Here is a 25,071-nt window from a genome sequence, read left to right as displayed (position 1 = left end):
TTCCAGGACAGTAGTTGTGATTGCTTGGTTATGATAAGAGGTGGCGTTTCCTCTAAAGCCTACTTCACTTTTGCGTTCCATGTAAAAAGAAACTGAGTCAGAATTTCATGCAGCTTACTCAGTGTTTTCCTTTAACTGGAAATAAGCCACAGCGTATACAACATTTAGGCACCACCCACGTTACAATAGCAGGACTTTTATCTGCCTGGTGATCACACAGTTTGTGACTGCTCATCAGCTGCTAATATAGAGAGGAACCTGGGGATTCCTATAACTGCCTTTAGAGTGTATAATAGTGAGTATGTATTTAAAAAGGGTGATAAAAAAGAAGAAAAACGTATTTTATTGTGTTTATTTCATCAATCTATTACTACTACTCCCAGGCTATTATTATTATTATCATTATTATTATTATTATTATTAGTGACCAATTGAGTTTTCTCACGCAGGTAGTAAGGGCTCAAACCAAACACAGAAGGACGGGCAGGAAGCGGCGTGGGCAGCCTCCTTGTGTCACCGCCTGCGTCAGACTAGACGCCAGGAGGGAGTTTTCCACTGACGAAAAAGCCTGCGCTTCTCGGCAGTCTGCTACAGACAAGGGAAGCGCTTCAGCTGGTACGGACCCCGTGCGGCAGAGAGGCACAGACAATAGGAGAGAATAAAAAAAAAAGGCTGTGTGTACGCGGGGGATAAGCGCTACGTTTATTCGTGCCATTTGGATTACTTCCACCGTTAACACCCGTCGGCTGTTTTACCCAGCGTGACTATTCGGTGACTGATGGTGATCGGATACTTGAACTGGTGGTGAGTACAAACAGAATCGGGAGTTTCGCTGCTGGGTTATTGAACACCGTAATTTACGCGTTCAACCTCAGCGGAGGGAAGCAGGGGGGAAGCCAGATAGTTTGACTGTTTATTCTCGTGTGTCAGGAGTCGTTTAAATGCCCTGTGCGGTTTGTGTCTATGCGTGTCATCTCTGGTAGGGTTTTATTCGCTTGATTTCTTTTTGAACACTTTGCCTGACGCTTTATTGGAAATGAACGCGGCTGTGGTGGCCCCCGCTAGTTAAAGTTGAGTTTTAATGAATTGTTTTCTGGTGGCAGCACACGGGTGCTGGTATTCACGGTAACTGGAAAGAATTAAAGTCATTTAACTGATTTTCTTTTTAAACGCGAGATTCCACGACCCGCTTCATTCACTTGGTGATTGATTGATTTATTTGTTTTTAGATCGATCGCTGATTAATCAGCGTTTTACAAACTTCACGGCTCACGCCGGGAAAGCCGTGCTTCCCACCGCTGTGGGTTTTCGGCTGCGGATTCATTTAGGTGATCTGAACTGTTGATGAGGTCGGCTTTGTGTATTCAGCCCGTGCGGAGTTGTTCTTGTTCACCTCGGCGGCGCTGGTGCGCCTCTTGTAACTAGAGCGACTCCTGAAGGCACTACATCTGAGCACACAGCTGACAGGGCTGCTGTCATTAGAATTAGCATTAATCATGAGGCATGATCGGGTCAGCTGGGGGAGAGAGCCGGCTGGACTCGTACGACGTGCCTATTCGACCCGATATAATTATAGGTTTTTAATTTTGGGGGGGATTTTAGCGATTTGCCACATGCAGGTAACAGTTCAGTCTTTGAGCCAGGTGTGGACAAGGAATGCGGAGCTCCTTCATTGTTTGATCAGTTTTCCATCACGGCATGTGGACCTTTCTCTTCTTTCTTTTAAAATGCGTAAATGACTGAAGTTTCTAATTCATTTAAGTACTATAAAGAGAAAATGATGTCAATGTGGTTTATTTTTATTGTTATTCTCATCCAAAGGTCTTGATTTATTAATGTTATTATTTTTTCCAGGTATAACACTGCCCTCTGGGGCTTTTATTTATTTATTTAATCTCTGGACAGTGTCTGTTTTCGATAAAGCGCCTGAGTCGATTTAATCGTCTCTAGCGCGACCTCACCCGGATCATTTTTGGAATCATGTTTTTTGGAATTAGGCTACAGAGAGCTGAATGATCCTTTGTTTACTGAGAAGGAATACAGCACTCGGTGCTGTGCATTTAATGTCCAAGGAGGTTTCAGATGTGTTAAATAAGTCATTGTCTCTGCTTATTTAACATCATTTTCCATTTATAGCACACATTTTGCACCCACGTCCCTCTTTAAAATAACAATTGACCTGTTTGCTGCCTCCTTATTAAAACTGCCAATGCACTCCCAAATCCTCTCAAATGATTTGAAGGAATTCGCAGCACAGCGAATAACATCCCCACATCCTAACTGCCTCATCTCCATCGTGTGATCCTGCATTCAGTTTGCCTTGTGGTGCCTGCAGCTGTCAGACACAGCACAGATAATCTGGATGGCCACTTCCTGTGCACTGCAGTGCATGTTTCACAACCTCAGGAAGCTCATGCACACTTTTAGTATCTGTCTCCCCAGCTGGGAGAGGCAGCAGCCGCATGCTGGGTTCAGACAAGGTTCTCTGTGCCTGCTTCATTTTGGTCACGCAGGATGGCCCCACGCTTTTGTGCCTGGAGACGAGGGTGGAGTGTGTGTGTGTGTGTGTGTGTGTGTGGAGGGGGTAACACGGAGCCTGCTGACAGCCTCCAACACAGCAGCCGAGAGCTCCCATCTGCTTTGTCCTCTCTCAGCATTCCATACAGCAAGTGTCCCAGACTGGAGCATGACCCCTGAACCCGAAGCCACTCCCCCTCCCTCCACCCAAACACACACCCAAAAGCTGTGTGTTTTCTGCTTGTGGACTGCTATTCTAAAGAGGTTTTCTCAAAGTTTGCTGCTGTGCACTTGGCACAGTTTCTGTTATTTGCAAGCGTGTTACAGAAAAATCAAAGCTGCATGTCATTTTGTCTGCACAGTGAATGCCATTCGAGGTAAAGAGTGGAAAAAACAGTTTTAGCCTTCCCTTTAAAGCAGGAGTAAAGCAACCCAAACAGTGGGTAAATAGTCCTCTGCAAGCATCACCTGGACATTTAGGTTTGCTCTGCATAACAGATTAATGGCAGCCTGGGGCGTGTGAAGTCCACGTGCAAGCTAATACCCTGTCAGGTGTGGCTAGGAAAGGTGGCTGGCTCAAGTGTCTAGTGGGAGTAGGACTTTCCAGTGGTTAGCAGTAGAAAACACATCTGGGTTAGATAGAGCCTGTGTTCTTCTTCCACTATTACTGCGGGAGCAGTGCTGCCAGAATGGAATTCCTGTGGCTTGGAAACATGACATTATTTATTTGTTTTGTACAGTCCTCCCTCCTTCTTCCCACTACCTCTCCTTTTTGGAATCGCGCTGTGCACGGGTCAAGGCAGAGGAACAGAATGTTTCTGTGGCACAGTCACAGCAAGCTTTGCGGCTTCGGTGAGAACAACAGGCTTATAGAGGAGAAAGCGGGAGCGCTCCCTGCATTGTTCCAGCAGGTGGAGCGCTTCTGACTAACAGCTGACTTCATAAGAAATGAGCCAGTGTTTCCCCCAGCTGTGCAGGAGCTGGAATCCAGCCCATCCGTCACCTTGACGGCTTTGATCAATTATCTCCCGTCCTCTCGGTGTCAGAACTGGAAGTGAGAGGTGCAGTACCTTGAAAGCCTGCAGGGGCTGTCCTGCCCAGCCATGGTTCTACACACACGGGAAGGCTCCCAAGCTTATCATTATCACATTTTATGAGCACTCAGTCAGTCATTCAGACACTGCACAAGGCTGTCAGTGTGCCATGTAAATGCTCCCGGCTGGCTAAGATTAGTGCAACTTGTCGCTCCCACCCACACGGTTATCAGCTGCAAAAGGGCTGGACAGGCGGTGCGAGGGGGCAAAGTCAACTGTGACTTGTCCTGATGGCTGAGGGGCAGACGGGAGCAGTTCAAACAGGGTGAAAGTTGATATCTGTGCAAAACCAAAGATGTGTATAAGAAAGCTTTTATGATTTGGTTCTTTTTTTGTGATTCTGATTAAACTAAAGCTTTCCGATAAGTTAGTTTGATAAGATTTACCGTGGCATTTTGCCTTTTAAAAGTAATTCAAACTCTTTTACATCCTTCTCAAATAATTGAATACTCTTTTATAAAAGGGTTTGAGGGGCTGTCTGCAGATTTAAAATCAAAATGAATTGAAATTCTAAAGTCGTACAAACAGCCCCGTAGCTGGATGTATCAAGATAATCTTATTCAACTGACATAGTTATGCATCTGACTTGAGCTGTGTAGTGCTTCTGGTGACAAATCTCCTCGCCAGAGATTTATCTTTCCAAGTCTGTGACAACTGGCTGGGGAGCACCTCGGTGGATGCGTCCTTTATCTGCCTGCCTGTGTGCGGTTGATGGAATGACAGTGATGCATAATTTAGCGCACGCTGAAAACATGCTGCGCTCCTTCTCTGGCTCGGCTGTCCGATCACATCCATTCTCCATTTAGAGCAGACATCCACAGGCACCGCTTTCTTGACGAGCCAGCGCCGAATTCCTCTCTTTTTATCTTTGTCCCACCCTTTTGCAAATGAGTCACTACGCAATGTCTTTTCTTTTTTTTTTTTTCCTTTCTTCTTTTCTTTTTTTTTCTTTTTTCACCCCGGGTCCCTTGTTCCATCCGCTGTCTGTGCTCTCTTGGCCTTGTTCAGTGGGTGCAGCGGCTGAGCAGGCTGAGAAGCTCCAGATTGACTACAAGCCGTCCCCTTGCCAGGATTAACCTCTCGCCATTGTTTCTGCCCGTTGAACAGGATTAACAAATCAATGTGTCAGGTAGACTGCAGTCAAGAGACAATGACCCAGTTCTGACACCACTGCCCCCCCCCCCCCCCACCACCACCACCACCTCTCTCTCTTTCTCTCTCTCTCTCCCTCTCCCGCACCCCCCCCCCCCCCCCCCCCCCCCCTTCTGCCTCACTGCAGCTTTTAATTAAAAAGACTTTGCTTAGCTGGCGCTATGCACTCCCTGGAGGATGCTTCACAGCTTTGTTTTTTTTTTTTGTGGGGTTTTTTTTTTCTGGGAACTGGAGCTGGGAATGGTGGCAGAATTGTAAGGTGAACCCTCGCGTGCTCTGCGTGCACAGAGACGTGAGCTTTGTGGTGTTTTTCAGAACACACATGTTGTCTGATAAGGGAACACACAAAGCAACAGATGCGGCACCCAGGTGTTTCTAAATGGTTTCAAGACAAATCCCATCATCATGTCATAATATTAGTTATACGTGTACAAGGCATTTTGAGATTATTTTTTTTGCACGAGTAAGCTGAAGGATAGGATGGGGGGGATTCAGTGCCCCCCTCCTTTTTTTTCCTCCACTCTTATTGTCTGTGTAATGTGAAGGCTACAGTGTGGAAGGGAGCTTTTTTGTTTGTTGCAGCGACAGTGTGAGTTGGCTTGACCTATTGCAAGGTGATTCATTCATCAAGCGTGCACTGGGGACAACAATATCTGACCGCAGCAATAACAATAACCCCCTCCCTGTACATCTGCAAAGATGCACCCACTGCCTATACGAAGGTGTCAGCCTCTTGCCCTTGACTTTGCCTTTGTCCTTGTCATAAGGATTTTTTTTTTCATAACTGCTCTCTGTTGCATGCAGAAAATGGCTCTTTTCCTTGTACACCAGCTTCCAGATCTTCTTTTTCTTCTGTTCTTTGAGTAATGACATCCCGATGAGACAAGCAAGACATGCAGATCGCAGATGGATTCAAAGTTCCTATAAAGTCACTGGAGCATTTCTGACAAATTGGCTGTGTGCTAAAGAGCAATGGTCACATTTTAAGCTGTTGGAAGGATGTTTGGGTGTTTTACGTGTGTGCAGTACTGTGTTTAGTAAGAGTATGTTTTAAAAAATGACGAAAATCAAAGTGATTCAGCTGCAATGTTGAAAGATTTGTAAGCAGTTTGACGGTGAAACGAGGTAAAGCCTCCTTTTCCCATTCCACATCATCATCTGAGGGAGTGTCTGTGCTGGAGCACGGCACGGTTGTGTCCTACCTCTCCCTTCACTTCCTTCCTCCCTCCCTCCACCCTCTCCCTCCCTCCCTGGTTAAGATAGCAGGGGCTCGTCCTCGCAGTGATGATAAACTGTGCCGTCTAGCAGCAAGCATCGCCTGCTAATCTTCCCAACTTCTCAAAAGTTGGGAAGATTAGATTGTTTGGTGTTTGCTAAGGTCACGAGACACATTTGTATCCCTTAACCATAAAACACAAAAGCAGCAACCTTGCTTTTCATCAAATCTGCTCATTTGTCATGTCAGCGGTTGCTCTTTTTGAAATTTTGCCTGGAAAAAGACGGGGATTTAGTCGAGCTTTGAAAGTGTTGCTGCCCGACAAAAATAAACATTAAACACATCGACAAATCTTATACTTGGAAAGGTGATATTAGGCAATATTTTTAAAGATTAGAGGGCAGACAGCACTCCCTCCCACTGAAAGCATTATTTTTTTACTTTTCTATCTTTTACTCAGCTCTGGATATGTGGACAACAAAACATTCTGCCTATGCGTAGCTGCGCATGTATTCAATGACTTCTATGTGGACACGTTACTTATGACTAGTGGCAAATTGCCCTTGCTTTCCTTCGGACTGCATATTTGATTGCAAGGGCTGCTTAAAGTGACTGATTAGAAAATAAAATGTCAGGTCACCTCTGTTTGGTCGTCTCTCTTAATTTATGCGTTTGCTGAGCCGATGAGATTTAGAAGAGGGTGAAGGGTTCGCTAATTGTTGACTTAGGCAAATGGAACTGATTGATTGCTTCCTGTGCCATTGTTCTCAACTGAGAGTAGCAGGAGACTGGTATGCATACATGACTCACTTGTACCATTGATTTTGTTTAAATAAAAGCCTGACAATGTACAGTTGATAATTCATTGGGTTAATAAAATAAAGATCCGGTGATGATTTGTTAAAATAACTGTTAGTAATTTGCTAATTCGTCTCCTTCTCTCCTCCTTGCTGCAGATCTTTTGCGCTAACGCCATGAGTGGGCTTCTCAAGAGGAAGTTTGAGGAGGTGGATGAGGACCCATGCTACTCCTCACCGTCGCCCTCTTCCCTTTCCTCTGCCTGCTCAGGCTGGGACTCGGAGGCGGAGAGCTGCTTCTCGGACACCCTGGATTCCACCCCCAGCAACCCCAGCTCCCCGGCAACAAATTTCAACAGTGAGTATCTCTCTCCAGCGATAATAAATCACAGAAAGAGCTGATGGCACATGTTTTTATAATGCATTCTCTTACCTTTAACATCCGCTGAGACTCTGATAACAAACTTAGATAAATGGGGGAGAGGTTAAGGAATTTAGGCAGCTGGCAGGCCATGAAACACTTCACAGAAATGATTTCAGACTTCTGCAATGAATACCTCTTTTGATTTCATGCCCTAAAGCTGCAAAATGGCTAATCACATTATGCACTGGCTGCTCACCTTGGCTGTGTCGCCACCTTCTTCTCAAAGCCCCGCATGCAGGCACAGCCTCACCTTTTCTTGCATGATGTGGGTCGCGCGGCCTTGGGCCGTTTTGTGTCTCGACCTGGGTGCGTCTGCTGAGCTTTAGGGGACGGACCGGCTTGGAAAGGGATTGCAGTGTACGGGAGAAGGGCAAACAGTTGTGAGGTTTCCAGGATGGTGGGGCAGGCAGCCAGGAAGAGAAGCATGGCAGGTTGCCAAGGCTGGGAACACACAGAGCCTTGTCTGAAGCCCGGGCGTGCACCCAGCACAGGTGCTGAAAGTGAGTGGGTGAAGGGATACACAAAAAAAAAAAAGGGGGGGGGGGGTAGGACAATCAAGAAAAAAAGGCGTGCAGACACATCTGAAGGAGCAGATTGGCTGGATCATTATAATCCAGTGTTTACACAGAAATTGTGAAGTGACTGCTAGACACAGCAGAGAAGATGATGGATGTGAAGCTGTACCTTGGTAGTTTATTTTTATGTGTATTACCCCAAGCAGCAGATCAGACCACATAGTAGAACTATTGTGTGCCGCTTACCTCTATTAAGGTAAAAGGTTACTTTTCCAAGCTTCAGGTATCACACCAGCTTTCTGTGTCTTTTAAGGCCAGTTCAGGGCGAACTAGAAGTCTACAAGGATCTCCCCACCAAATAATGATTGTAATGTCCGACACATGTGGCTTGTAGATTCGAAAAGTTCTGGTGACTCAGGCAGAAGGGAAAAAGTTGCTTGTCTCTAAAAGAGTCTCTAAAGTTTTGTTGAATATTCCTGGGTGGAGGAAGTGGAATATATAATAAAACTTGAATAATTGGGCTTTTTTCCCACATATGGTTCTACTTTGGCTCCCATATGGTTTTATTGTATTTGTCTGGGTATAGAAAGATCGTGAGCACTTTTTAACAGCGAGAGAACCTTTGACCCGTTTCAGTTACTGGGCCATTTGTGGGGATTGTCAGCTAGCAGCGAGACCCGGGTGGGCAGGTTTTATTCTTGCCCTTAGGGCTACACTTCCACCCTTCACCCCCATCTGGAAGCCTCAAGCATTTACTCCCCACTTTTGTGATCCTGGCGGCTCTGTTTCCTCCACTTTCCTGGCCAACAAAGGGAAATTCCTGGGTTGGGTGTTTTGTTTTGTTTTTTTGTTTTTTTTGTCGCACAGTAGGGCAAGTTACAAAGCTAAATGGATTCTTGGGTTAGTGTAGGTTTCACTTTACAGGATGTAAGCGTGTTAGAGTCCTGTTAGCAGTGTCTTTTAATTGGGTACATGATAAGGCGGGAGCAATGAATCAGAGGGGTGTCCTTTTACAGTCTGTTCAGCAGCATTTATACACCTCTCAAGTACAAGTGCTGGGGAATTATGCCATCTAGTGGCACGAAAGTAAGAATCCCCCCTCTTTAGAGCATCCTCTCTTACTTGTGCATCATGTATTCTAATCCTGCCTCTTTTTTTTTTTTTTTTTTTTCCATCCATAGCAACGTCCATCCTTAAGAAATCCAAACGAGCGCGGCGGGGCAATGTGACGTTTGACCAGGTGACGGTGTTCTTCTTCCCTCGGTGCCAGGGCTTCACCAGTGTTCCCAGCCGAGGAGGATGCACTCTGGGCATGATGCAACGCCACAGTGCACTCCGCACATATTCGCTCGCAGAGTTTGCCGTGGAGCAGCGGCTCCTGCGTCGGGAAAAACTCCTCAACAGACTCAGGGAAGAGAAACTGGAAGCTCTCAAACTGAAGGTGTGCACCATAAAAGAAATGCAGTGGTTAAGGGATCTATGAAACTGTGCCTGTTCAACATGACAAATAAACTTTGTTCCTTTTGTTGTGTTCAGCTGACAAAAAATGGAACCCAGGAGAGCGAGGAGGCCGAAAAACTTACAGTGGATGACATCCCAGAGCAGGATATTGACATCAGTGGAGCCAACGTCGACGAGGGCTCTTTTCTCCAGCCTTACACGTCCAAGCGCCGCTATGCGCTGCTCAAAGCGGCTGGTGTGAAGAAGATCGACAAGGAGGAAAAGAGGCAGCTGCACGAGCTGAGGCTCTCCAGGGAGAACTGTGGTTGCGACTGTCAGGGGTTCTGCGAACCTGAGACTTGCAGCTGCAGCCTGGCTGGCATCAAATGTCAGGTAAGAGCCCCAACAATTTCATGCTATCAAGAGCACCCGGGCAAGACACAGCAACTTAGGAGTTTCTGTTGCATGATTTAAGAACTTTTCTTTACTTCTTGCAGATGGACCACTCCTCTTTTCCATGCGGATGTACCAAGGATGGATGCGGAAACATGGAGGGCCGCATTGAGTTCAACTCCACCAGGGTACAGACGCATTATATCCACACTATAATGAAGCTGGAGCTGGAGAAGAGGCTGGAGGAGCAGTCCAGCACAGAAGAGGATGAGGAGAACACAACCGGTGCCACCCCCTTACCAGCAGTGCCCTCCTTCCCCTTCAGCTCAGAGATGACAGCAGCTGGGGAGAACAGCTGCAGCAGCGATATGACAGACTTGTCGGACTCTCAGAGTGAGGACTCGGAGGCAGGCGAAGGTCCGTGTGAGCCCAGCGCCCAGCTGGATGTTGATGAGAAAGGCCTGAGCCGCATACTGTGTTTCAGTGACACAGAAAACTGTTCGAGAAGTAGCAAGGACAGCGGCGATAAGAGCGACAAAGACACTTGTTGCCCAGAGCAGCAGCAAGAGCAACAGCAGCCATCTACGGAGGCGTTTAGTAGCTTTAGTATGGTGGACTTTGCAGATGAGAATGACAATATAGACGCTGCACTGCTGGACTCTTCGGACGATCAAACAGACAATCGAGCAACAGCCATTTCAGAACTTTTGGATGAGAATGCCAACCAGGGAAACGCTCTCTTCCATAGCTGTAGTGTTCCACACACGCCCTCTCCCACAGTCGATCGCTCAGCTAGCTACGACATGGAGCTGAGCCTCTCGTCTGAGTCAGACCTGGAGTTTTTCGATGGCTTCCCCTGTTTGGGGCCCACCTCCCTCTACAACTCCCTCAAGGAGTACGAGCACATGGACAACTTTTTTCAGTTTCAGTTGCCTAGTTATCCCAGTTTCCCTGCAGCCAGTGACCCAGGGACCTGCCTCCTGGAGTCGCTGATTGGCCTTTCAGAGTCCGTCCCAGAACCCCCCGCCACTTTTACAGACAATCAGCTGTTGGAGGAAGCCATGAAATTGTCTGTGATGGAGTCTGTGAAAGTTTGACCCACGCAAGGCGAAAAATTTGTGGACAGTGCAAGAAAAACGCAGGTTTGAAAATGCACATAAGATGTCAAAGTGTTGGAGGAAGCTGTGATTGCGTTTGATTTTTTTTTTTTTTTCCCTCTCGCCTAATAAACGTTCAAAATTCCAGACTTGCCTTCAAAATTGTAAGCAAAGCAGTTTGGAATGATTGCTGTGTGAGACGGCAGCTAGTGTTGAAAGAGATACTAAACGTATATCAATTTGATCAGGCATATTAAAAATAATAATAAAAAAGATGTGGTGGCTCTCAATTCCTAAGAAAGCTTGTTTAACCAAACCAAGATCACCAACCATACGCTAAATGGGAATGAACCCTCTGGGGCCAGGTTGGGAATCTCAACACAGCTGAATGTGCACCTCAGGGATTTTTTTCTAGCTTTTGGAGGCAATGTACCTTTGCTGTGATGGCCTTCATATGAAAACCAGAGTCAAATGGTAACCTGTTCGCGCCCTAGATTTTAGCCTAACACCCGGACGACTTGAGTAGAAGGGGTCCTCCTCGTGTTAAATCCTAAAGCTAGTGGACTCTTTCTCCTCAAGATCTCTCCCAAGGGTCTTTTATGGTACAAATAAAATCCCTCTAAAATCTCCTTGATCAGCACTTTATCTGTGAAAAAAAATAGTTATGTATGAATAGGCATTGTTTTGGTCGAACGGGATCGATTCAACAGTTAAACGCTAACATGACGGAGTTTCATATTTATGAGCAGGGTAACTAGATATAATGCTCATGCCATTTAAAAGCTGTAGCTGTATTGTCTTTTTACTTTTGTTTTAAATTATTTCCTTTTATGAATTCCTTTTATTTATTTCTGATGAAGCCTACTTTCACTCAAGCAGCACTGTGGTTTGATATTTCACCTGAAAGTGCAATCTTCCTTCCTGTTTTTTTTTTGTTTTTTTTTTGTTTTGTTTTCCTTGTCCATATCACATTTAGGCATTGTTATGGGAAATGGGATCACAAGTCCATCAGCAAGTATTTAATATCTATTCTCTTTTACAGTTTAACTATTTTCTTTTTTTTTTCTTTTTTTTGGATAACTTATTATGTCATTATTTCACTAGTTATTTAATTTAAGACGCCTGGCAATAAAATGGGGTGTTGTAAAGTTTACTGGATGTGCCTGCTTATCGGGGGGAGCCATGCATGCTAATAGAGTGTGCACAGCGCTTCCATTTAAGCTTAACTGAAAACTGTGGAATCTCCCTAATCACTGAAACTAAATTATGGTTCTGTTGTATTGCTGCCTATAATGTAAACATAGAAAATTACACTAATATTTTCTAACTAATTTATGTAGAATGACAAAAGAATTCTAATCACTGACAAATTGAATATTTTATTAAGCAAAAGCGAGTAATTTTCAATCTGGGTCGACCTTTGTAATATATGAATTATAGAGAAATGTATACTTATGAAGGTTATTGCTCTCCAGCATTCTGAAGTATTTTTCATAGGCAGCCTTATGGTTCGATATCTTAGAGACATGCCACTAAAACTAAGTAAATTGCGAAGATCAATTTGATTGTACTCTGAATTTCTTTGGAAGTCTGTGACTTGGCTTACGATATGTTATGACTTACACATGTAAAGGGTTTTTGTGCATAAAAACTGCATATATTATACAATTTTTATCGCACGCGCAAACCCTGAAAATTGAAGAGTTGCCTCATTAATTATTGAACGAGACCTTTCAAAGGTGATTGTGCTGTCACCTGTGTGAAGAGCCGAGGGACACTAGAGAGTCAATGTACATATCTCACCCTTTCTACAGCTGTTTCAACAGCCTTTCTGGACCCTTTAGAAATTATGCATGCAGGTCCTGTTTGTTAAAACTTGTTCTGATTAATTGTATACTTTGAAAAAGTGCCGAGTGCACATTTTGGAACTGTATTATTCGCTTTTTTGCCTTTTTTGATTACTTTGAAGTCCATCCAATATATGTTCTTATGCCATGAAGAGGGCACTCATTTTTTTTTTGCAAGCAGGCATTTGATTCTCTTGTATAAAACATCAAATCTCATGAAGAAATGGCAACAGTGAGTGTTCAATGTAATGTATTACAGTACAATTTATATTGTTTTCAAAGAAATTGTCTTACTTTTTTTGCCTTTTGTGTTGTACATATTTCTGCTTGAATGGTCCTGCAGAGCAAACAAAGCTGCTTTAATTTTTTTTTTTTTTTTTTTTTTTTACATACTCACACATTAACCTGCTGTTCAGAAACAGTGTCTTTCATCTACGCCATTTTGACAGCCTGTCCCTCCAAATAATAATAATAATAATAAAAAAAATGTTTTCTAAATCTTTGACTGTTTTTTGTCTTTGTAAAATGCTGAAAAGTAAACTTTTTGCATTGTTGGGGGAAAAAGCATGGACAAAAACTCCTAGGGGTATTATTTCTAGCTTTCTTTGGTGGGAGGGGGTATACTTGATATATTAATAATATATTTTAGCGAATAAGCCAAAAATGTGTTATAATTGGTTTAACCCTTTCTAGACCAGCAAATAATTGCAAGAAGTGTAGCGGTTTGCACATCTGTTTGCCAAGCAAAGGGTTTCTGGTTCAATTCCAGCCAGAGACACAAACCCTTCCTGGGGTCAGGGTTTGCATTAAACATGTGAAGCTAAAAGTAGCAAAAGTAAAATAAGCACACTAATGTACTTTCAAATTATGTGTAGCTCAGGTAATCTACAGTACACTGCTACTTTACACCAGTGGTGGTGAAACCTCTAGCAAAGGAAAAAAACTAATTGTGCTCTCCATACTGCAGTTTTTACCACTCATTACAATAAAAACACAGGATCCAAGTTAATCTAGTTGTTCATTAGAAAAGAACAACGATTACATTACAATTGACAATTTGTTACTAGATCTGTCAAACAGGACGTATTTGGTGTTTTACACAAATGTGTAAACCCTGGGACGACCGTAACGTTTAGTAAAATGCTTCTGTGCGAAAGTTCAGGGGACAGACGCCATCTTTACTTTTAAGATTAGACTTAAAGCTAAATCTGAAAGGACTGTGATCCTGAAGTATCCCTTGGTTATGCTGAAGCAAGCTCAAACTGCTGGGGGACTTCCCACAGGTGCTTATATGCCACGGCTGCATGCCTTTACATTGTGTCATCTCTCTCCCATAGTTTGTGTTTTTTCCTGTCTTCCTCTTTCCCAATACAGCTGCTCTTCCCTGAGCCTGGTTGTGCTGGAGATTTTTGTCCTCTTAAAAGGGAGTTTTTCCTTCCTGGCGTCATGTAGTGCTTGTTCATAGAGAATCATATGACAATTGGGGTTTTCGGGTCTTTACGTTAGAGTAAAAAGAACCTTGAGGCCTTGTTATGTTGCCAAATGAATAAACTTGAACTGAATGAAAAATTCAGAGGGATCTAATTGCTTACTAAACTTTTTTTTTATATTAGTTTAGCTTCTATTTGGGAAACCATTAAGACCATTTTCTTCTACTGTATTAAAGAAAATTGACATTTCTCCTTAAATCTATTGAAACAACATTCCTGTTAGGTTCTAATGTAAACCACTGGAATGTATCTGTGGTTTTTGGTCTCCATGGTGTGGAGAAAAACACTTTATATGATGTCATGCAGAAGTCTCCTGACTACTACCACAAACATATGGCCAGAAATTCCAGACAAGAAGGAAATGTTGAGCCTATGACTACATATAGCATTTGGCCACAATTAAAAAGAGAGGGAAAAAAAGGTTTTCTGCTTGTTGGGACAGGGTGTTCAGGTACACCATGCAAGAATATTCCAGTTGTCCTTGTAATTCACTGCTACTTAAGCCTGTTTTTTTTAAAAAGAGGTTCTCAGTTTGAAACATCCTTAGAAATTTTCCATCAACTAAAACTGTGGTTCGGGAGGTCAGGAGGTCACAACCGTAGCCGCTGTGTTGGTATTCAAACAAAAACTGTGGCACATGTATGGACTGGTCGCAAAAGGAGTACACCAACAGCAAATGCATTCAGTAGAAAATGTGTTTCTGAAATTGTGGGAAAGTACCGGAATGCCATTAAAAGGATCTGATTCTGAGAGAAAAGCAGGACGTTGTTTGGTCAGAACATGAGGTGGTTTTGCCACCCTTTGGCAAATTCAAGAACTACAGGCAAATATCTGCTGCGCAGAACATGAATGAGATGCACATCAATTTTATTTTGCAGGTTGCATTTGAGAATTGTAAGGAATGCGGTGCCATTTAAGCAAGACCCATAACCTGAAAAAATAAATAGATAAAATAATGAGTCACGCTTTATAAGGTTATAGTCGCCAAACAAAAGCACAGAGGCATCAAGAGACTCACTGAAAACATCCAGTCTTCAAAGGAAGAGACTCTGGTGAAGACCGTGGGTTTGAACACTTGGTTGCACATACCAGATGGGCCGTAACTGACAACACCGTGGACTCTCCAGGCTCCATCAGTAAAGCAGTTCAGAGGACCTCCAGAGTCGCCCTGGGACAGATAACAATAAGAACATAGCGTGCAATGACTGTGAGAATGTCTTAACACAGTATTGTTGTTAACAATATGATAGTTGCAGCATGAGGCGAAACCTCCTCTACCTGGCAGCCTGCTATGATCCCATCCCCTCCGGCACACACCATGGTTTCTAGAGCAATGCTGCCCCACCACTCGGGCTGGGAGCAGACCGAGTGCTCCACCACATTGATGGGAGCCACCTGTAGGATGGCAGGGCTACCTCCATCTGATTCAGTGGAGAAAGAATGCAGGAACCTTTTTATTACATCCACATATAGGGTGTGTATATGTGTACATTTAGCACCCAGGTGTACTCACAGTCTACTAATCCCCAGCCGGTGATGTAACAGGTGAAGCCATGAGGCAGTGTCTGGTCCGGGTAGGGGAGATTAGCTATAGCCACGTAACCACTGTCATAGATGGGACCAGCGAGTCTCAAGAGAGCAATGTCATTTCTAAGAAAAAATAACCAAAGATAGAGTTGTATAATTTTAATAGTTGCTTGTTTGCTGAGATTAACATTTCATATTTAAATGAGGCTTAATTGAGAGAGGTGATCTGACATGCTGCCACTTACCCATAACGAAGATCACCATTCCAGCCAGGGTGGACTGTAATTTTTTCCACATGGATGAACTGCTCACTGCCTTCTAACTTATACAGGTCATACTCACCCACCACTACACGGTACTGACTAGCATCTGGGCTGAGAAGGACATGGAAAAAACATAAGTACAGTGCTTACTTACACTCTTTTGTTCAGCCCAGGAGACACCAAGATCGACTTTAAAATATTACAAAATGCACAAAGGAAATGGTGTCATTAAGAATAATCATGGTCAGAGCCCAAACCTGAGGATGCAGTGAGCTGCAGTCATGATGTGGAAGCTATCAACAACAGATCCTCCGCACATGTGGTAGAATGAGCCATCATAGAATTGATCATACTGCACAGAAACCTGTGAAATATTAAAGATATATGAAAATATGGTGGAGATGGAGTTTTTTTTCTAAATCTAGTATTTTAAAACTACAGTACAAAACCTATTTGCATCAAAAGATAGAAAAATAAAAATATCATTAGTGTTCAGAGGATTTACCTGCCATTTCCATGTGTTTGGTTGAGCATTACTGCCGCCTATCACCCTCTCATTGTCAACTTTGTAGTTGAGAGGTTCTTTGGCACAAATCAGCCCTTCAGCACACACATGGACAGATGTGGTAATATAGTTTTAACGTTCAGAAAATATAGGCACAGAAAATTATTTAAGTCAGGTGGGCTTACCAATACAGGACAGAAGAAGCACAAGCCGCATCATGTTGGAGCACTGATGACAAGCTGCAGTTTGCTTTTATACCCATTTGAGATTGGGAAACCGGGCAGATGTTAAGTTACCAGCCAGTATCAATAGTCCATGTGGATCAATTCACATTAAATGTACTGCTATGAAAAGCTGAAAGTTTGAGAAGTGTGAGACTTTGTGTGGCAATCCACCACTGTGTGAAACTCTTACAAATACAGACTTATGTACATTTGCATTTCATTCAACTCAGAAAACTTTAAGGACAAGAGAACTTTATTAATTAATTAATTAATTAATTTATTTTATCATGGTGGGAAAAGAACAGGTGCTGTCTAGTGATGGCAGAGTCGACCAAACCATCTGTGAAAGGTGTGCATTCAAGACAAATATTACAGCAGATAAAAGTCTGAAATGATCGACGGCCAAGGTAAAGAAGAAAATGTTCCGCTGCCTTCTGTCTGTACACTGTACACTCAACACAAAACAGACAAAAGCAGAATATTCAATGAAAAGTTAAATCATAATTCAATAAAAATACACACGTGTATTCATTATAATAAAAAATGTACAGTATAACTACCGTATACAAAAGTGTATACATGAGTTCTTTTTCTTCTGCTTATCTAATTCTCGGTCATAGGGGAATTAGAGCCTATCCCACTTGTTATGGAGCAAAAGGCACAGTACACCCTAAATGGATCAGTCTATCACAGAGATACAGACGTCCATTAACAGTCACATTCACATCTATGGATCTAACACATTCACACACATGTATTTGGACTATGAAGCCAGAGTGCCCACAAGCATGCAACCTCACATGACCTTCTTGCTGTGAGATAACCATCACGATGTTTTTATTTAAAGATAGAATAAATATATAAATGGCTTCTCCATCTTCAAAGGAAAGATGCCATACAAAGTTAATTGCATCGTTCATGAGGTTCACTGTAAAAAAATTTTTTTCTTTGTTTTAGACTTAAATAAAATACTCTCTCTCTCTCTCTCTCTCTCTCTCTCACACACACACACGTGTGTGTGTGTGTGTGTGTGTGTGTGTGTGTGTGTATTGAAGCTCCCAGGACCCGAACTTGAAGGACAGACGAGGGGCGAGAGGAATATGAATAAGAATAGTATTTCGTTTTCATAAATGTTGTCATCTTTAATTACTTTTCCCACAGACATGCGCAGTAAGGCAACAAACTGTCAAATCTATGTAATATTTATTTATTTATATATTCGGTAATTTATTGTTTTGTTTTTTTATTGCCTAAAATATCTAAATACTTAACAGGAAGTGGCATTTTTTTTATGAATGAGCATGGCGTTATGTTTTGCTAAGCAACCGCGTAGAACACCCTGTAAAGGACGGCTAATCGAACTCAGCTTGTTTGCTGCTGATATGAAAATCGGGAAGAAGAAACTCGATTTTTCTGTCATCATTATTTATAAGCTTTGTCTGGCTCTCCAGCGCCTGCTGTCAACCTATGTCAGCTGCTGGCTAGCTAGCTTGTATGCGGAGTGTATGTACCAGTAATGACTCCTGAAATAAGTCTGCTTTAGTGACATTTAGTCAGAACTAGTAAAACGTAACTGCTGAAGGCAATGGGGCTACCGCAGAGCTCGTTACTGTCGGACGGAGGAGCTAATTGTGGATATCATGTCCACGGGGTACGTTAGAAAGTAGTGCAAGGTTACACGTCACGCGGTTTGTTAGTCCCTATAGCTCACTTTTCATACATTTTTTGCTTAGTGACTTGTTAACTGTGCTTTGAACCATAATTGCTGCTTTATCTATCTACGCAGAGCCTGACTGTAATTGACAGGTTATCGTGTAACTGTAGTTACTCGTGAGCTCAGCTTGAATGGTGTCCGCCCATGATGATGTTGAAGATGAGGTGGCATTTGGCACACTTCCAACCCGCGTGCCTTTGTTGGGAAATGGAATAGTTTAACAGTCACTAAAGAAACTTTCTTTAGTTATGGCACGTTTCAAAGTTGCATATAACATATAAACCGCGCGAGAAAGCGGGTACCTCGTCTCATTGAGAAGTCCCAAATTTTGGACACTGCAATATCTTAGGTTGACACACGGGGGGCGATAATATCACTGTGCTGTTTGTCAGTCAAACCAAATGTCAAGTTTTCTGTTCTGTGTTTTAAATTATTATTAATATTTTTAATTATTTAAGTAATTTTATTTTATTCTCAGGTTCAAGAGGACTCTCCTGCTCTGAAGGCTGGTCTGGAGCCTTTCTTTGACTTCATTCTCTCTATAGGAAACGCCCGACTTGTGAGTAGACTCCTGTGTCACTACACTCCTGGTTAAAATGAGTAACTAGGTGTCAAATATTGACTTCTTCTATCTTTATGACATTTCAGGTATGAATTGTAATTGAAAATGACGAGTTGAGGACAAAATGAAAATGCCAAAAAAGCCCTGCAACGTAGCTGTGAATGTGGCATATATTCAATTGTATTTGAAAGTATGCTAAAAACTAAAACATTTTTAAATTCTAAACTTATTTTAAAAGGCGTTATGAAGCTGAATAACATATTTATAGATCTCAATCAACTTAATAGGACAAAAGCAAGTTGTAGTCTGTTTTGAAACCATCTTCAAGACCCATTTTTCTGTATATAAAGCAAAGTACTCGGCAGGTAGGACACAGCAGGCAAACACCGATTTCCATAATTTTGAGGTACTGCCTTTATGAGATAATCCAGTGTTTTTCAGTGCTTTATTAATAACCTCATTTGGAAGAGTGGCAGTAATTACATTTCATGTTCTTTTTCATGAAAGAAAACGCATCTGCACAGTTGCAGCTGGAGTAGCCCTTTTTCCTTTTGTTTCTCCAGAATAAGGAAAACGACCTGCTGAAGGATCTTCTGAAGGCAAATGTGGAAAAAGCAGTCAAACTTGAAGTGTATAACTCCAAAACCCAGCGTGTGAGGGAGCTGGAGGTGACACCCAGTAACATGTGGGGCGGTCAGGGTTTGCTGGGGGCTAGTGTCCGCTTCTGCAGCTTTGAAGGAGCCAATGAGAATGTGTGGCATGTCTTGGTAAGTTAAATCTACCTGTCTTCGCTCAGGTTTCACCCTTTGCTGGTTACTGTAGGTTAAAGGCCTTTGCACACCGAATGTATGCGGAAAAATGGCTAAAATTCTGATTTTAGCCATTTTTTCTAAAAAAAAAAGCCTGTTTTGGATCCAAACCTGCCGTATAACAGATAAACACAACAAAAGTCTTGCTTTGTGTGAAAAAATGAAGTTGAAAGAAATGATGAGATGATTCTGATGTTTCTAAACAAGAAAAAGAAGAAAGTGAGAATCCGGGTTCATCCAATTCTCAGGCGAGGACAGCAGCAGGGAAAATTTCTTGGTTTGATCCAGGAGTTGAAGCTGTATCTCGACTGCTTTCTCTTTTTGGCAAAATTGCAACCACATCTGAGGACGTACAGAAATAATTTTAGAGAGCTGATTTAGCCGGAGCAGTGTCTGGCTGTCTGTCTGAGGTAAAATAGTATTATTTTTACTATTTCCATATCATTGCACATTCAGTACTGGTGCATACGCTGAGCAATGAGCACACTTGTTGCCAAATGTAGTGGTCTGATTGGTCAGATCTGTTTATTCCTATGTGGAAAAATATGAAAAATCGAGCTTGATCCGAACTATAAAAAAAATAAATCCTGCAAATTTGAATTGAACAGTTGCCTTAAGAATAAGTGAGTCTGAAAAATCATTGCATTCTGTGTTCAAAGGCCTTAAAATTGCAAATGTTAATAATTTTGGTAGATTTTAGAATTTTTAAAAAAACTTTTAGGAAGTGGAACCAAATTCTCCCGCCGCTCTCGCAGGCCTGGATGCATACAATGACTTCATAGTTGGAGCTGACCAAGTGTTACAAGATGTAAGATTTCTTGTCTTTTGACTTTTATTCCAAATAAGAAATAATTGTTTTAACTAGCAGACATTATTAAAAGAAATAACAAAAACCTTATTTTTGTGTGAAACGTCTGCAGTCCGAGGATTTCTTTTCTTTGATTGAAGCCAACGAGGGGAAACCTTTGAAGCTTTTGGTGTACAACACTAAGACGGATCAGTGCCGAGAGGTAGTGGTGACTCCTAACGGAGCGTGGGGAGGCGAGGGAAGGTTGGCATTGATTTTTTTTTTTTAATCTTTATTTAAATCAAAGCATGTAGATAAATATTGCCATGTCAACACCCGTGGGTTTTTTTCCCTATTTTTTAGCTTAGGCTGTGGGATCGGCTATGGATACTTGCACAGAATTCCAACTCGTCCAGTTCAGCCTAACGCCCAGAATAAAAATGTTCTTCAACCAGTGCTCACTGGCAGCAGTGAAGAGGTAGTTGCAACCGAGCACACTGAGGTGAAGGTTGTTGTATCTTATTCTTGCTTATTTATTAAGCTGTGCAGGATGTAATGGCATCTATTGGTAGCAAGGGATCATGTTGAGAAGTACAAAAAGAATAATCTTTTTTATGGCTTAAAATGAGACCTACATATCTACTACAGGAGGGATCCACCTTCTACACTAGCTCAGTTTTTTTTCAGTCGGGGGTGACGACCTAGTATTCACTTACATTTTTAGAAGCGGAAGGTGAGGCCAGGTGTATTGACTTTGTTGTAATCTGCAACCTCACCACTAGATGCCACTGTATCCCACAAACTGCTCCTTTAACTGTAACTTGCTAGAGGTATTTGTGACCTCCAGTTTTCTCTCCTTAGGTGCCTTCTACCGATGAATGTAGCCCATCTACCGAAGCAGCACTGAATCAAAGTGAGAAAAGCATGCAAGATCAGTCTTTAATCTCACCCACTCAGCAGCCACCAGACCGAGGTAACAGGATCACTTCAGGACATTTTCATCCATTTGACACATTATGCATTTTCACACGGAATAATGGGCATTTGCTTTGTACTTATTTCAGATGCTTTCACCATACTCGATGCACCGACTTCAGATTTATCAGCCACTGTTTCCACTAACGAGGAAGGCAGCAGCTCCATGTTTGCTAATTATGGAGATGACTCAGGTGATCAGAGTAGCTTGGGTAAGTACTTCATACGTGATTAAATTGTGTGGCTAAATAGAGCAATTACGTGTTTATGATGGCATCCCGATTGAGAAGAAAAATAAGCACGATTAAAACCAGCTATTGTTGATACGCCTCTCAGTTAAGGAGTCATTTAATGCAGTGGTTTTGTATTAGTCTCTTTTACTGCAGAATAAAACTACTCCAGCCAAATGTGTTAAGTGTTTTTTCACAGATATACGTTTTACAGCAGGTAAAGTGGTCTATACTGAACACTTCATTAGGTAATGGATTGGACCCCATTTTACCTTGAGAACATTTTTAATTCTTCATGGCAGAGATTCAACAAGGAGATGGAAACATTTGTCAGAGGTTTTGGTCCATATTGAGATGACAGCGTCACACAGTTGTTGCAGAGTTGTGAAGTCCATTCGACTAAGATCTGGTGACTGGGGAGGCCATTTCAGTAAAATAAACTTATTGTCATGTTCAAGAAGGGAGTTTAAGATGACTGGAATGGCGCGTTATTGTCTCAGAAGCAGCCATCAGAAGGCGGGGTACTGTACTGATACTAACGAGCCCAAAGCGTGCCAAGAAATTTCCCCCACCGTCACAACACCACCACCACCAGCAGCATGAACAAGGCAAAATGGATCCAAGCTTTCATGTTGTTTGCCCCAGATTCTGACCCAACCAGCCGAATGTCACAGCAGAAGTGGAAACTCATCAGACCAGACAATATTTTTCAAAACCTCTATTGTACAGTTTTGATGAGCCTGTGTGAATTGTAGGTTCAGTTTCCCATTCTTAGCTGACAAGAGTGGCCTTCGAAGTTTGACACGTTGTACGTTCACAGATGCTCTTCTGCATACGATGGTTGTAAAAAGTTGTTATTTGAGTTGCTGTTGCCTTCCTGTCACCATGAAGCACTTTAAATATTCTCATCTGGCATCAACAAGGCATTTTCAGCCAGAGAAGTGATGCTCACTGGGTATTTTCCCTTTTACAGAGAGTCATTTAAATCACCTTTCTTCTTCATTCTGATGCAGAGCTTGAACTTGAGCATATTGACCATGTCTATGGGTCTACATGCACTGATTTCCATGTGCCATGTGATATCAGTTATCAAGAACTCAGTTAGCATTTTAAACAGTAGGTGCAGGTCAGTCCTTTCCATCAGTGGTCACGGTCTGAAATGCAGCAGTCTGAGCTTTGGTTATGTAATCTATTGAAGTACAAAAGTCATAAAAGGATGCTCAGGAGATTTGATCTTAATTATTGTTAAATATCTCCTTACAGACCAAGGAAGTTGAGCAATTTCCCATGGTTTCACCATCCATAACCTTAACAATATTGTATTATTCTTTCTTTTTTTTTATTATTAGATTATTCATCTTTTGACCAAAGACCTTCATTTCCAGAGAAGCAAGGAGAACCAGACATCCAGGAACCTGAGCAGAAGCTCGGTATAGACCTGACTGCCAGCACTTCTCCTATCAGAGAGACTGCTGAAGACATGGCTGGCCTCAAAATTACCACCGAAAACCCGAGTATCACAACAATCCCCAAGGTACCAGATGCTAACTCTGAGCCCTTAAGCTCAGTTGAGGTTGTGAGCGAAGAGATGTTTGAGCCTGCTGGGCCAGGCAGTTAGCTGACTTTCATAAAGAATATTCAAGAGCACACCATGTTACAGAAAAGCTGCCGTTAATGATTGTAAGCTGTTATCACTGGGGCTGTTTTTTTTGTTTGTTTTTGTAAAAGAATTGCATTTGCATACCAGTGCCACTGCTGCATGCTAAATTGCACATTTATGTTGACTTGAAATTCTAGGAATGCATACAGTTAATACACATGAATGTATTCTGTAGTTTAGGCGTACTGTATGTTTCAACATCAAACAAGATGAAGCCTTAGTTAAGATGTCATGCTGCTTAAAACCATCCTGGTGTGCACATTAAAATCCCAAGGTAAAAAAATAATAATTACCCATACCTTGTTGCTCTTACAATAACCACTGTAACACAGTACACACACTGTAGATTAATGATGTTTGACTTAAGTGTCACACCTGGACTTCTTTTCCCTTTTTAAAAAAAGAGGTTTTAATTAAAGTTTGTTTTTACTTTCTCGTGGTTACTCATACAGAAGGATTTAATCGCAGGCGTTTCCTATTTAAGCCTTTTTGCCTTTAATCTTGGTCAAAATCTTCTGTCTAATGTGAATGAGTGGGCCGTGTGTGACGCAGCTCTCTGATTGTTTTCTGTTTCTTCTCTTTTAATCGATTTTAGTTAGATCATGTCTCTGATTTGTATGGAAGAATTGAAAATATACAGCTATTTATAAATATATGTTCAAGATGAACCTCCATGAGTCTGTTTTGGTTTCTGTTCTTTCTTTTTTTGGGCGGGGAGGTCCATGCTGTTGTTAAATCAAAATGTCATTAGACATATTTCCTGTGTCTAATATGAGTCATGTCCACCCAGCGGAGTTCATATTTTGAGGCAGCAGATGTCAGCAAACACCTCACGATACTTCTCCACTGAGCTGGCGCCAGTTTATCTCCCCTTGCAGCTCCTAAAATTCTGTCCAATCAGATTGCACATTTTCATATATTCAATGAGTCATAAGATGTTTCTGAACTTTTATTTTAATAAATCACATCTCATTCTTAAAATTATGCAGGAATTATTTATATTTGTTGTTTGATCCGGCTGCTTTCCTCTTCCTATTGACTTTGGATAATCCAGTCTTGCCATGAACAAATACTTGGTCAGTTTCAGGAACCTATTTAGCTGGAAAAGAAATAGTTTGAGGTTTCAGATATTAAACAATAGAAATTTACTGATGGGAACTTGAATGGTTATGTAGTCCATTATTTACATTTCTTTAAACTGATCCTATATCCAGCAATCCGTGTGTGATCATACGTGGGCTCCAGAAGCTATTGATCAGAAAACAAAGCACAATTTATTTTCATCACTTTTTATTGCTAGATCAGGACAACCAAATATTCTTTGGAAGTATGCCAAAAGAAAAAATGTAAATAAATAAGCATTAGGGGGAAGCTACAGTAGCAGACAGGGAATATGCCTCAATTATTTACCAGGGCACTCCAATCCTCCGCTGAAGAGGGGGATGGGCATGAAGGGAAAGAAAAGACTGTACGTGGGGGGAAGAAAGACGAGAAGGAGATGGATTTGTCTTTTTTTTTTTTCTCCCCAGAATGAGAGCTGGAATGGCGTTCCTAAGGAAGCTTTCCTCTGGCACACCTGTGAATCTGTTGTATTTCTTATATAAATAGGAATTAACTTGGTGGCTTTGGGTCCACTCGCTGTTGGAGATTTAATAGCAGCAATGTGGACATCTCCCAGAAATGTCAGGCTTGTCAAATCAGCACGTTTTAAGTGCAGGGTTGGATGGTGTTTGCGGGTGTCCATTGTAAGTCTCACTCAGGAGGGGGAGATATGCTATTTCTTCTCTTCTATGTGAGGTTAGATGAAGCAGCCCAAGGCAAAAGCTAGCAGCT

At 42.2% G+C, this 25,071-nt stretch overlaps 3 protein-coding genes across 8 annotated transcripts; 2 read left to right on the top strand and 1 right to left on the bottom strand.

Moving 5' to 3' along the window:
- Positions 1–223: 223 nt before the first annotated feature.
- csrnp1b (cysteine-serine-rich nuclear protein 1b) lies at positions 224–12,990 on the top strand. 2 transcript variants are annotated; one of them, XM_082547418.1, is made up of 6 exons: positions 224–295; positions 450–804; positions 6,936–7,134; positions 8,897–9,156; positions 9,252–9,548; positions 9,653–12,990. In XM_082547418.1, the coding sequence occupies exons 3-6, from the start codon at positions 6,954–6,956 to the stop codon at positions 10,643–10,645; spliced, it is 1,731 nt and encodes a 576-aa protein (XP_082403544.1). In that variant the 5' UTR covers positions 224–295; positions 450–804; positions 6,936–6,953; the 3' UTR covers positions 10,646–12,990. The 2 variants fall into 2 exon arrangements, with proteins under 2 accessions (XP_082403544.1, XP_082403545.1); XM_082547419.1 differs by lacking the exons at positions 224–295; positions 450–804 and adding an exon at positions 1,514–1,696.
- Positions 12,991–14,832: 1,842 nt separating this feature from the next.
- On the bottom strand, positions 14,833–16,563 carry LOC309713730 (elastase-1-like). Its single transcript, XM_082545534.1, has 8 exons — positions 16,463–16,563; positions 16,278–16,372; positions 16,030–16,136; positions 15,755–15,883; positions 15,496–15,632; positions 15,261–15,403; positions 15,001–15,150; positions 14,833–14,913 (listed from the first exon to the last, which is right to left on the bottom strand). The coding sequence occupies exons 1-8, from the start codon at positions 16,494–16,496 to the stop codon at positions 14,896–14,898; spliced, it is 813 nt and encodes a 270-aa protein (XP_082401660.1). The 5' UTR covers positions 16,497–16,563; the 3' UTR covers positions 14,833–14,895.
- A 1,063-nt stretch (positions 16,564–17,626) lies between these two features.
- LOC309714457 (Golgi reassembly-stacking protein 1-like) lies at positions 17,627–23,906 on the top strand. 5 transcript variants are annotated; one of them, XM_082546944.1, is made up of 9 exons: positions 17,627–17,697; positions 18,694–18,774; positions 19,341–19,544; positions 20,308–20,394; positions 20,507–20,637; positions 20,737–20,881; positions 21,235–21,346; positions 21,438–21,560; positions 22,928–23,906. In XM_082546944.1, the coding sequence occupies exons 1-9, from the start codon at positions 17,632–17,634 to the stop codon at positions 23,194–23,196; spliced, it is 1,218 nt and encodes a 405-aa protein (XP_082403070.1). In that variant the 5' UTR covers positions 17,627–17,631; the 3' UTR covers positions 23,197–23,906. The 5 variants fall into 5 exon arrangements, with proteins under 5 accessions (XP_082403070.1, XP_082403073.1, XP_082403071.1 ...); XM_082546947.1 differs by lacking the exon at positions 17,627–17,697 and adding an exon at positions 17,800–18,152 and having other exon boundaries at positions 22,964–23,906; XM_082546945.1 differs by lacking the exon at positions 17,627–17,697 and adding an exon at positions 17,802–18,152 and having other exon boundaries at positions 20,737–20,875.
- Positions 23,907–25,071: the final 1,165 nt, after the last annotated feature.

The sequence above is a fragment of the Aulonocara stuartgranti genome (genome assembly GCF_965226115.1).
Source record: "Aulonocara stuartgranti genome assembly, chromosome: 9".
Classification (NCBI taxonomy): domain Eukaryota; kingdom Metazoa; phylum Chordata; class Actinopteri; order Cichliformes; family Cichlidae; genus Aulonocara; species Aulonocara stuartgranti.
This window is presented reverse-complemented; position numbering and strand designations above follow the sequence as displayed.

Coding starts and splice junctions, on each gene's coding strand:
- csrnp1b (XM_082547418.1), top strand. CDS start 6,954: ATGAGTGGGCTTCTCAAGAGGAAGTTTGAGGAGGTGGATGAGGACCCA. Junction 7,135..8,896: donor CCCGGCAACAAATTTCAACA/GTGAGTATCTCT, acceptor TTCCATCCATAG/CAACGTCCATCCTTAAGAAA. Junction 9,549..9,652: donor TGGCTGGCATCAAATGTCAG/GTAAGAGCCCCA, acceptor TACTTCTTGCAG/ATGGACCACTCCTCTTTTCC.
- LOC309714457 (XM_082546944.1), top strand. CDS start 17,632: ATGTTGTCATCTTTAATTACTTTTCCCACAGACATGCGCAGTAAGGCA. Junction 19,545..20,307: donor AGAATGTGTGGCATGTCTTG/GTAAGTTAAATC, acceptor AAAAACTTTTAG/GAAGTGGAACCAAATTCTCC. Junction 20,638..20,736: donor GCGTGGGGAGGCGAGGGAAG/GTTGGCATTGAT, acceptor CCTATTTTTTAG/CTTAGGCTGTGGGATCGGCT.
- LOC309713730 (XM_082545534.1), bottom strand. CDS start 16,496: ATGATGCGGCTTGTGCTTCTTCTGTCCTGTATTG. Junction 15,884..16,029: donor GCAGCTCACTGCATCCTCAG/GTTTGGGCTCTG, acceptor TGTCCTTCTCAG/CCCAGATGCTAGTCAGTACC. Junction 15,404..15,495: donor CGGCTGGGGATTAGTAGACT/GTGAGTACACCT, acceptor CCACTGAATCAG/ATGGAGGTAGCCCTGCCATC.